Source organism: Schistocerca gregaria, chromosome 3 (genome assembly GCF_023897955.1).
Source record: "Schistocerca gregaria isolate iqSchGreg1 chromosome 3, iqSchGreg1.2, whole genome shotgun sequence".
Classification (NCBI taxonomy): domain Eukaryota; kingdom Metazoa; phylum Arthropoda; class Insecta; order Orthoptera; family Acrididae; genus Schistocerca; species Schistocerca gregaria.
Window position 1 is genome coordinate 166,572,385 of NC_064922.1, and position 12,657 is coordinate 166,585,041.

Sequence of the window (12,657 nt, forward strand, 5' to 3'; positions counted from 1 at the left end):
AATGATCAGTATCACTGTTAAATACGGAGGAGATAGATAGATAGGAAGAGCACATTGTAGGCTCTACGACGGCAAGAAACTGTCTAATGTCATCATAGAAGAAGAAAAAGCTAGAGTCGGTATGGAAGACATGGGGGATCCAATATTAAAGTCGCAGTTTAACAAAGCTTTCAGTCAAATGAGACGGAAGGCGTCGATAACATTCTTCCATAATTTCTCATATAATTAGCGGTAACCACAGCCAAAAGAATATTGTACTTGGCGTGTAGACAATATGACGTTGAAGGCATGCCATTGGACTTTCGGGTAAAGGGTGGTTGCTGCCGACGTCCATACATTCGCTTTCTACTGTCTGTGTCTTCAGCGGCCCCTCCCCCCTTCCACCCCAGCGCAGCCCCGTTATTAGGTAATGTTTCCTTCAATCTTCCAACTGCTGGGTTGCAAGCTGCGTTTGGCTGCTGTCTGTATTGAGGGTACTGTCAGATATTTCTGTGTCGATCGTTTCTTTTATGACACTATGTCAGAAATTGTTTGTCCATTTTCTAGATCATATTCTCCTACCGCTGAAACACCTCCCGTGTTTTGTATAGTGGTGTTCCGTAGTGCGCACAATCTGCCCGGAATGAAACTGCCCACACCTGCAGAGTATTTTGTACACTACTGGCCATTAAAATTGCTACACCAAGAAGAAATGCAGCCGGCCGGAGTGGCCGTGCCGTTGTAGGCGCTACAGTCTGGAACCAAACGACCGCTACGGTCGCAGGTTCGAATCCTGCCTCGGGCATGGATGTGTGTGATGTCCTTAGGTTAGTTAGGTTTAATTAGTTCTACGTTCTAGGCAACTGATGACCTCACAAATTAAGTCGCATAGTGCTCGGAGCCATTTTTGGAGAAATGCAGATGATAAACGGGTATTCATTGGACAATTATATTAGAGTAGAACTGACGTGTGATTACATTTTCACGCAATTTGGGTGCATAGATCCTAAGAAATCAGTACCCAGAACAACCACTTGGCCGTAATAACGGCCTTTATACGCCTCGGCATTGAGTCAAACAGAGCTTGGATGACGTGCACAGCTACAGCTGCCCATGCAGCTTCAACACGATACCACAGTTCATCAAGAGTAGTGACTGGCGTATTGTGACGAGCCAGTTGCTCGGCCACGATTGACCAGACGTTTTCAATTGGTGACAGATCTGGAGAATATGCTGGCCAGGGCAGCAGTCGAACATTTTCTGTATCTAGAAAGACCCGTACAGTACCTGCAACATTCGTTCGTGCATTATCCTGCTGCAATGTAGGGTTCTGCAGGGATCGAATGAAGGGTAGAGCAAGGGGTCGTAACACATCTGAAATGTAACGTCCACTGTTCAAAGTGCCGTCAATTGGAACAAGAGGTGACCGAGACGTGTATCCAATGGCACATCATACCATCACGCAGGGTGATACGCCAGTATGGCGATGACGAATACACGCTTCCAATATGTGTGTTCACCGCGATGATGCCAAACACGGATGCGACCATCATGATGCTGTAAACAGAACCTGGATTCATCCGAAAAAATGACGTTTAGCCATTCGTGTACCCAGCTTCGTCGTTGAGTACACCATCGCAGGCGCTCCTGTCTGTGATGCAGCGTCAAGGGTATCCGCAGCCATGGTCTCCGAGCTGATAGTCCATGCTGTTGCAAACATCGTCGAACTGTTCGTGCAGATGGTTGTTGTCTTGCAAACGTCCCCATCTGTTGACTCAGGGATCGAGACGTGGCTGCACGATCCGTTACAGCCATGCGGATAAGATGCCTGTCGACTGCTAGTGATACGAGGCCGTTGGGAATACAGCACGGCGTTCCGTATTACCCTCCTGAACCCACAGATTCCAGATTCTGCTAACAGTCATTGGATTTCGACGAACGCGAATGCTCTGAAAAGCTAATCATTTGCATGTCACTGCATCTTCTTCCTGTCGGCTAAATTTCGCTTCTGTAGCACGTCATCTTCGTGGTGTAGCAATTTTAATAGCCAGTAGTGAATGTCCGCGGCAAAGCCTGTATAGTCTTTCGTAGACCGTAGAGTATTCGCAATGTTTCTCGTGGCGTCAAAACGTAATCGATTTGTGCTTCTTTAGCTGCCGGTTACTCTTACTGAACCATGGAACGGCGAAAAGGGAAGCATCTTCGTGGCCTCTTCAGGATACTTTACGAATCGCAGAACGGTGAAAACGCCATAGATATATAGCAACTTGTCACGGCTGGAAGCTCTAGAAAATTTTATTAGTCTGTATCACGTGACACCAAATGTTCATACAAAATTACAAACTTTATTTATATTTCAAATGTTACTTGCAGCAGTGGACTTAAAGTTACTAGCGTCTCGAATGTTCAGGAAAGCGCCGTCGTTGCTGCACATGCATGCACGAATGAATCACCAACAGGTCGTGGTTCTCTGCGAGCAAATTTCAACCACAGATGATTCAGGCAGTGAGGTGAGTGACTCGATTCCTACGCACTGTACTTTTTGGACTCCAGCGTAACGCTGAAATGCTGCACTAGATATTAAGCGGTCGCGGCTATATACCGACTGCATCGTGTCATAAACCAACAGACGGATACCAGTTTGCGCGGAAGCTCTTCCTCAGCTGAATTCCCCGCCACGAACCGGGGCTGAAGTAAACATATGGCGACGATCGACACACGGTACAGGAATTGATTCGGCTTGCTCGTTAGAATGGGACTCACAGCTCGGCTCTGAACGACTCTTGCCAACTTTTCCGCTGTGTGCCGACATTAATTTACTGTTGACCTTTTCACCGGACATTCGAGCACTCGCTGCGCTATTCGCTGAGATGAAAAGTCCTCATCATCCACGTGTTATGCTCGTAGCTCATCGGGACAGAAAATCAAATTCGCCACATTTTTGCTTAAAACGCATTTGCGCAACTAGCTCAGTTCGAGCGCGAAAGTGCATGGACGCGTGGGAAGTGTTCGCAGAATTGAGTGAAATAAAATATACTTGCTGCCTCCGCAGAAGTATCATGTACGTCACATGTTGCTCCGTAACTGAGCGAAAATAACTGCTCTCTTCGTAACATACAATTATAACCTTCCTAAAGGTTGTTTTTAACAGCGTAATGCTGCGCTAGTATTGGCCGTACTGGAGAGGATTCCGTCGTTAACTTAAAATGCGGCCTGAAATTCGGCTCAACCAGCCAGTTACAGGAAGCTCTACAACTTACGGTAGACTGTCCGTGTCATTTCGCACTTTGGTGTTTCTCGTACAGACTGACCACAGCCAAATATAATATTACGTAAATTGCCAGCAAAAAATCCAAGAACCAATCTTGTATCCAGTAAAGAAAAATTGTTTCCAGAATGAGATTTTCACTCTGCAGCGGAGTGTGCGCTGATATGAAACTTCCTGGCAGATTAAAACTGTATGCCCGACCGAGACTCGAACTCGGGACTTTTGCCTTTTGCGGGAAAGCGCTCTTCCAACTGAGTTACCGAAGCACGACTGACGCCCGGTCCTTGCCCGCGAATGGCAAAGGTCCCGATGTCGAGTCTGGGTCGGGCGCACAGTTTTAATCTGCCAGGAAGTTTCATATCAGCGCACACTCCGCTGCAGAGTGAAAATCTCATTCTGGAAACATCCCCCAGGCTGTGGCTAATCCATGCCTCCGCAATATCGTTTCTTTCAGGAGTGCTAGTTCTGCAAGGTTCGCAGGAGAGCTTCTGTAAAGTTTGGAAGGTAGGAGACGGATACTGGCAGAAGTAAAGCTGTGAGTACCGGGCGTGAATCGTGCTTCGGTAGCTCAGATGGTAGAGCACTTGCCCGCGAAAGGCAAAGGTCCCGAGTTCGAGTCTCGGTCGGGAACACAGTTTTAATCTGCCAGGAAGTTTCAAAGGTAGCATTAGCCGTCGCTGTATTGACCACCAAGTGCAACTGGCATGGAACTCCAGCCCACAAGCTGACAACTGGCACCTGTACAGCACAATGAATGTAACTGTGCATGCTTCCACAATATTCTGGAGGTTACACCGGCTGTTAACGAAAAGTTATAGTGGCTTTACTCCTTTAACTGCAACAGAATCAATCCCCTTCATAGCGCCGACCGTTGTGGCCGAGCGGTTCTGGGCGCTTCAGTCTGGAACCGCGTGACTCCTATGGTCGCAGGTTCGAATCCTGCGTCGGGCATGAATGTGTTGCTTAGGTTTAATTTGTTCTAAGTTCTAGGGAACTGATGATCTTAGATGTTAAGTCCCATAGTGCTCAGGGCCATTTGAACAATTTCTTTTTTTTTTAAATTCATTTCTCTAACCTCAAAAACACCTTTTCTAAATAAAGTTTTTATCACTAGCAAAAGACGCAGCTTAATCCACACTGGTCTGCTATACTGAAAAGAAGCCTGTACTCTTCACCAAAACCAGCTATGTAAATAAACAGTTATCCACCTGAAGATAATGGTGTAAACCATCGAAACGCGCAGTGGCAAAATAAACAAATGACTGACGCAGAAAACTATTTTATTTGTATTCATCAACTATGGCAGCAAATCACATCTGCAGCGAACAAGTGTTCCGTGTCGTCTGTGGGGCGACGGTAAGCTGGCAGAAAGAAGTCCACACGACAGCCACTACCGATACTTGTACGGAAAGTAGTTGGTCACTGGTTAATATGGAATGACAATATAATTCAACAGAGCAACACAGTTCCACATTTCCGTCGTATGTGAAAATTCTGCTCTGCTAACTGTAAAACAAACCTTTTTTTCGATAAAAAGTCTTTATTATTTAATCTTTATTCTTTTTTCTGATATGTCTTCTATAATAAACATTGTACTACTTATTATGTTATTTAAAAATAAATATTTGTAAAAAGAAATCTATTTAATTTCCATTCACTTTACTAAAAGTGTTTTTGTCTTTTGTTTTAGGAACCTCGGCCCGTTGGTAGCTAATTGGAGGTAAGAACAAATCCAGTAACAGATACATGTTCCAAGCGTCTCACATTGTATCAATAGATATGTGTCAATATGTTTCCATGTATGTCTAAGTTAAACAAATGTGTGTTTTGTTTCAGCTGTTACTGTTTCCGTGTGTAGTATCTGAAGACAATGAGATGTCGTACGTGAAGTGTTAGAGTTATTGGCTATGAATTAACTGACTGTAATGACGTAGGATTTACGAGGAAAACCTCTGTCACAGTGTTATTCATACAGCTTTATATGTCATTTACATCATGTAATTGCTTTTCAGAACGAGAGTTTCCAAGGAAAGATGTCATACATTTTATACCATATACATGCAGAGATGGTGTCTCTTTGATTTTCAGGGCTTTTAAAATCCTGTGGTTGTATAGTGTATTGTGTTACACGTCTTTTATGTGCACGTTTGCAAGTCTTCCAAACTGATTTAGGAAGCCTGATGGTATACATGTTGTTACTGACTCAGACATGAGATGCTACAGCTACCGTCGTTATTAACACCCGAAGATACCGTGGAATTCTGCGTCGGAGTCTCTTTCGCAGGTAGATGTTTCATTCTCGCGGGCACGTTCTGCACAGTGAGCCATCAAAGGGCGCAATACGGAAAGCCTCAGAAATTCAGTTTGTAGCACTAAGGAAATGGAGTACTAAGTCCAATGAGCTAACAGCAGTTTGTTGTGGATTGTTTATTAGTTATACATTGAAATAAAAAATAATATATGTTCCAGAGCTGCACGCAATGTTTAACACTTTCTCATATGATTGCATTTTTGAAGAGTAAATGTACAGAAATTCGTCCTGTACCTATTGATGACAGTAATTTGCATAATTAGAAGTTACGAGATATTAGTGAATGTGAATAGTATAACTATCCTTTGCCAACAATGTAAACAGCCTAAATTGCAGGAAGTCGAACTTGCAGAAGACAAAAGCACTGAAGATCGTTGCTACCATCGCCTCATGTTTCAGATAACTAACCTGACGCGTCTTTTCTTTATTACTCCACACCCTTAGTACGATAAATGAGCGAAGCTAGAATTATCCGAATGAAGTCACGAGTGTGCTCTTTCGTTACTCACAAAGGAAACTGCGCATCGCACCCCTCCCAGATTTAGTGGTAAAATGGCTGCCAAAAACTGAACACAGATGAAGAGAGAAAACAGGAAGAACAGTTCAAAAATGGCTCTGAACACTATGGGACTCAACATCTAAGGTCATAAGTCCCCTAGAACTTAGAACTACTTAAACCTAACTAACCTAAGGACATCACACACATCCATGCCCGAGGCAGGATTCGAACCTGCGACCGTAGCGGTCGCGCGGTTCCAGACAGATGCGCCTAGAACCGGTTGGCCACACCGGCCGGCGGAAGAAGGGTACTGAACTGCGAAAAACTCAACGTATGCTAGCTACATCGAGCAATTGTGAAGAACCACAGCATCGTGGCTGCGTGGTCACAGTGTTGGACAGCTAAGCAGGGGATCTGTGTTCAAATCTCCCTTCTGTCCCAATTTTTTCACAAAATTATCAACTTCTCGTCTATGTTACGTGTCTGTTCTCCTCCTGTAGTATTATACATTCGTAATAGTGTATGAGTCGTCTGGTAAGACGATATCACAAGTAAATGTGATGAATAGTGGGTGTAGGTGAGATGCCGCATAGACCTCTCACAGAAATAACAAATAATCGGGTGTGAACTATGTTACACAAAGTAATTCTAGAGCCAAAACTTCCAAAACGGAATGCAAGAGTCGTAACATGTGATACTTGAGGCGAACAAATACGAGATACCTACATGTGGAGGTTCCTTCTCTACACTTCGCTGTTGCAAACGGCCGTTAAACCACGACACAGACACAAATTTGAATACAGCGAGCAGTCACGTCAGTGACCGGACGAAGAGTTCATAACTGGAAAGTTCATAATTTTGTGTAAAAAAATAAATAAATAAAATGGGGAACGACGGAGAGTTGAACTCGGATCTCACCCTTCGCAGTCCAACACGCCGACCACATAACCACGACGCCGCCGCTATGCAACTACGCCCATTGTTGCTCATCTTGATCTAGGGCCGTTCACTGTTTCGTTTTAGCTTCTTTTTTACACAGGTCAGTACGCCTTTTTCCTGTTTTCGTGCTTGATCTGTGTTCAGTTTTTGACGATTACGCACAGGGCCATCTTACCCATAAATCTGATGGGAGTTTCCTTTGTCAGCTACATCCTTATTAGTTGTGCTCCGCACTGAATCAGGTTACTTAAGCGACAACGATTTATTGCTAGCTTGTATGAAAACATGCATGACATATTTTCTACGTAACGTGTGAACGGTGAAAAGAGACATTTTAGCCAAGCAGATTACAGTATCGGATAGACCATACTTAAGTGGAATTGAACGACCATTTTAGAAGCAATCGGCATCGAATTGAAGCGAGCTTGGTAAGTATCGGTTCACAGTAGTGAATCTTTGCGAACTTCCACGAACGCAATGTTAATAGTCTACTCTTTTAAAAAGTACGCCGTGGACAATTTTTTTCATTCATTTTGGACTCATTAGATGTTCGACAATTAAGTTTACGATCTGATTATATGGTAAGCGCTGTGGGGGCTTATTCTGTGCATGTTCACCTAGTGACCAAAAATTATTGAAGATTTTTGTAGTCATGATGGTGTTGCGTACCGTTCTGTTTTCACATGTGTGTGCTTTGTAATTTTGATGGTAGTTCTAATTGTGGACTAGAAGAACAACTAGTCGTGACAAAATTACTTGTGCAGGCACGAACCCTAGACCGTAAGTTCTTGAAATAATTTAACCTTTTTACGAAGAATTTCGTGTAAATGTTTAGTTTATACTTAGTTAGAGTGAATAGGATCAGAGAGCAGAAGAGCTCATCAGCGCTGAAGACTGGAAACCAGGAATCAACTCTGACCGATGCCTCACTGCCGCTCCGTTTTTAACCAGAGTTCACCGAGACACCGCCCGTGTCATACGCATACCAGAATTAAGTAATCAAAATTGCGCGAAGATGGTTACCAGAATACCTGACAACTTAAAAAATGGGACATCATCTGTCAGTTTGACAGGAATGCAGACATGTGATACTCGAGTATGGGCTTGAGACGAAGAGGCAGAGCATAGTGTAGAAAGGTGGTGACTAGCCGACATAAACGGCATAAACGAGCCAGATTATCAAAATAAAATAACAAAGGCCATTCTGATATTTTTTTAGTTTTTACTCTTATGAAATAGTGACATAGAATGGGTTCCGAAGGTTTTTATTTATTTATTTATTGTTCCGTGGGACCAAATTAAGGAGAAGTCTCCATGGTCATGGAACGAGTCAATAGATGAAATTATAACGCGATAGTAGAAACAGATAAAATGAAATATAAGAAACGTATTAAGGCGACAATTCGTAAGTTTAAATTTAAAAAGTCAACAATGTAACACTGGAACTTGCTTAATTTTTCAGCTCTTGCAGAAACTCCTTGACAGAATAGAAGGAGTGAGCCATGAGGAAACTCTTCAGTTTAGACTTAAGTGTTTGGGCAACTGCTAAGATTTTTGAGTTCTTGTGGTAGCTTATTGGAAATGGATGCAGCAGGATAGTGCACTCCTTTCTGCACAAGAGTCAAGGACGTGCATTCCACATGCAGATTTTATTTCTGCCTAGTATTAACTGAGTGAAAGCTGCTAACTCTTGGGAATAAGCTAACAACAAACGACATTAAAGAAAATATGTATTGTGAGGGCAATGTCAGAATTCCTAGACTATTGAATAGGGGTCGACAAGAGGTTCTCGAACTTACTCCACACATAGTTCGAACAGCCCGCTTTTCAGCCAAAAATACCCTTTTTGAATCAGAAGAATTACCCCAAAAAATAATACCATATGACATAAGCGTATGAAAATATGCGAAGTAGACTACTTTTCGTGTTGAACTGTCACTTATTTCAGATACTGTTCTAATGGTAAATAAAGCAGCATTTAGTTTCTGAACAAGATCCTGAACATGGGCTTTCCACAACAGCTTACTATCTATCCGAACTCCTAGGAACTTGAACTGTTCCGTCTCGATTATAATATGCCCATTCTGTCTGATAAGAATATCGGTTCTTGTTGAATTGTGATTTACAAACTGTAAAAACTGAGTCTTACTGTGATTTAGCATCAAATTATTTTCCACAAGCCACGAACTTATTTCATGAACTACATTATTTGATAATGTTTCAATATTACAAACAAGATCCTTCACTACCAAGCTGGTGTCATCAGCAAACAGAAATATTTTTGAATCACCTGTAATACTAGAAGGCATATCATCTATATAAATAAGAATCAGCAGTGGCCCCAGCACCGACCCTTGGGGAACGCCCCACTTAACAGTGCCCCATTGGGACTGAACATCACTACCACTCTCAATATTGCGGGGAGGTCTGTCAATTCTGCGTAGTACGTGCACATTACGAAAAGCTTGCGTGAAATACTTCGCGAAGTGGAGACCTAATTCATAGTAAGATAAGTGGCAGTGCCTCAGAAGGACACTGTCATGTTTTATACGGCCCTTGTTGGCAAGCAGACTTTACACACGAACAGGAACCACAGCCCTCGAGGAACGGCCTGGCCTCCACCTCGCCCGCCGTGTACGGTCTTCGAGAATGCCAGCCGCACATGCTAGCGAAATGTCAAAAACGTCGGGCGCAGGTTCCGAGACGAAAGCCAGAAGGCGATACGCGAGCAAAACAGCAACTTCGCGCACGGCTCGAAGGCTAGAATAATAACTGGGGAAGTAAAACAAAACTCAGAGGCCTGACTTTGAACTGTGCCACGTGTTTTTAGTTGTTTGTCCGCTAATTTCCTGATATGTCATACGTATTTTGCCTTTGGATTCCCCCAACGGAACATGTGGGGCACTGCGTTTTCGTAAACGTCAGGTTACCTTGTGTACTAGCACGGCAAGCGAAGCAAGAAAGCGATCTTTTGTTAATGAAAATAGGTTAGTTCTGTTGCGTAAAGCGACCGTGAACGAGATGTCTCTTTTCCTACCTGGTAACCGGAGAGGCTGTAGCGTTCCCGCAGCTCTCCACGGCAGTCGCACGCAGACTGCTTTTCCTGTTGGCTTGCTGCCGCTTGCTTTATCTCACGTTATCTCGTTGCTCGTTACCACCATCCGGAAACGAGTGGTTTCGTATGAGGGTCCCGTGCATTATCCACGCTGCCTTGTTGACTAGAGTTTTTCTCAAACTAACATTCGCTCACATCTCGCTAATACTTAAGTCACAAAATTGCCCAAGCACATTGTATACTTACATACAAATTACTCACTTTCTGTAGACATACTGTTTAATAATTTTCAGAATTCATTTCCACCAAATCAAAAGATGATATTGGCATCATCTGAGATCGCTGACGCAAATCAGACCTATAAGACAGATTAGGCTACATTATATGCACGGTACATTCCATGCATCCACAGTGAGTACGTACTGAATATGCCAAAAAGAAGAAAAATGCGTGTTTTTAAAGGAACTGTAATGCTAATGGTGCTTCCACACATCAAAATAAGGTTCTCAAAGACGTGGAAAAGACCAAAAACTTCATACACGTTTTTCATTTACATGTTAATTAAAAGAATACTCCAACGTTTAAAACTGCACGTACTAACTTCATCCTGTGTACATTTAAATGTTTGTTGTAAGAGAATTCGTATGCTGTAGTCTACCATCGTCAGAACAGAAACAGTTCACAAAGGTTACTTCAGGGATTATCTTTCTCTATTGAAGCTATGTCACTGTCTGATATTATGTAGCATTCACGAAATGTAATGTCATGAACAATATAGACATCCATTGTTTCTGCCAACAGAAGTAGACGTTGTCCGCCAATAAATCGCTAAGGTTCCTCTTAAACTCTAATTTATTAATGTCTAAACGTATTTTTGTAGTTGCTGCGAACTAGTTGAAAATGGTGCGGACACATTTCTGAACTAAAATGAGCCACCGTAAGAGTTTATGAAAGGTAAGAGCCTATCAGATGAGGATCTTCTACGAAACTGCGTACAATCTCTTCTTGGTAACACTTTTGTTTTCTGTTAGATAGAGTTTGAGCTGTTACATCGTAGCACAGTTACATACTAAAAAGGATAGTGTGATTTACATGGTCGAATGCCACTGAAAGATCACGAAATGTAGCGGTAATTTAGTGCCTAATGAATTAAGTAGATGGTAATTACATGTGCAACTAGCCTTTCCAGTATTAGACCATTTAGAAATGAAAGCTGTAGCTTTGACAGCACGTTAACGCAGTCACATTAGGGCCCTGCAACCGCGTGGCCAGCACGTGCCTGTTGTGTGCGACAGAGAGCGCGAATACTCTTCGCGAACGTCGGCGGAAGTTGCCGAATATAACCGATGCTAATGACAGCCACGTGAGCGTACGTATAGCCGGCCACGCGGCTGGCACAGACGGGTGAGAACTCGCCCGCAACAACGCGGATTGCATACCACGCGGATTGCATGCGCATGCACGATGCTCTTCGCTTAGTACCAGGCTTGGGCGAAATTTATGTGAATGGCGAGTAACGAATACAGATATAAATTACTGTTCATCATTCGTGAATAACAAATATCATTTGAAACATTAGTCACTTACAAGAATAAAAACACTTATTTGTCATCTGTGAATTAAAAGTTACACAAACTGCGACATAATTGCGTATAGACGATGACCAGTTTCAGTCCGTAATGACCATCCTCAGATCTAAAATATATGCATCTAGTGAGCAGTGTGTCTTTCAACATAAAACAGCAATATGTATCACAATATACTGTCATACAACCAGGGAAGTGTACAGATAAAATATGGTATAATGCAACTTTTTTACACCATGTCCTAAAGTGAACGGCCATAATGGCATCGTCAAAACATATAAATATAATCAGCACACCATCATCACATGGATCTAAAATAAGGTGTGGAATAGGCTTGCTTGGTTCTTTCGTTTTGTAGCAGTGCAGTCACTAATTGCGTAATTACTTATATATCAAGGGGGAGACACACATATCTGATGGTGTTAGCAATCTAAGGAAAGTGTTGATGACTGAGAGTTTTTGTCGGCTGCATTCTCATCGTTGGCACCTTAGGTAGACTTCTTACGCGATATTTGGAGTGGGTGGGGGAGACGTATTGGCAGGTGCCGAGACAGTTAAAGGAGGTAGGCATCCTGAAACAAAATTCAGGATGATTTTCGATGGCTTGTAGCACCTGGGAGAATTTCCATTTCTCGAGGGAGGTACAGTATGTCTTCAAATTTTTAGCCATTTGGCACATTATTTTGTAAATCACAGCATGTGTTTATTATGCAAATTCATCTCGAATATGCATTGGGCGATAAAAAATTTTCCGTTCACCATTTATGTATCAGTGTGCCAACAATACGTTCTATAAACCGTCTTGTCCGAGACAGTCGGTCTTTAAAGGTTCTTTTATTGTTTGTTAAAGTCCGCCTACGTAGGGTAGCGGTAGCGTTTCCGCCAATCACGCAGAGGACTGGGTGTTGTGTGTCCATCACCATTTTCATCATCATTGACCCGCAAGTCGCCGAAGCGGCGTAGACTAAAAAGGACTTGCAATACGGCGGCCGAACTCCCCTGCATGGGGCCTCCCTGCCA

The 12,657-nt window shown here is 42.9% G+C and overlaps 1 protein-coding gene and 1 long non-coding RNA gene across 3 annotated transcripts in view; one reads left to right on the plus strand and one right to left on the minus strand.

Moving 5' to 3' along the window:
- Positions 1 to 10,092, minus strand: part of LOC126355779 (uncharacterized) — a 297,536-nt gene extending 287,444 nt beyond the window's left edge. Inside the window, exon 1 of the long non-coding RNA XR_007565529.1 lies at positions 10,034 to 10,092. This is a non-coding gene — a long non-coding RNA (uncharacterized LOC126355779). The remainder of the gene's footprint in view (positions 1 to 10,033) is intronic.
- The window catches only part of LOC126355778 (tyrosine-protein phosphatase Lar), a 1,814,905-nt gene that overhangs the window by 294,833 nt on the left and 1,507,415 nt on the right, over positions 1 to 12,657 (plus strand). For both annotated transcript variants that reach the window (XM_050006182.1, XM_050006183.1), the window contains exon 4: positions 4,938 to 4,967. In XM_050006182.1, the coding sequence (XP_049862139.1) occupies positions 4,938 to 4,967 (30 nt within the window). The remainder of the gene's footprint in view (positions 1 to 4,937; positions 4,968 to 12,657) is intronic.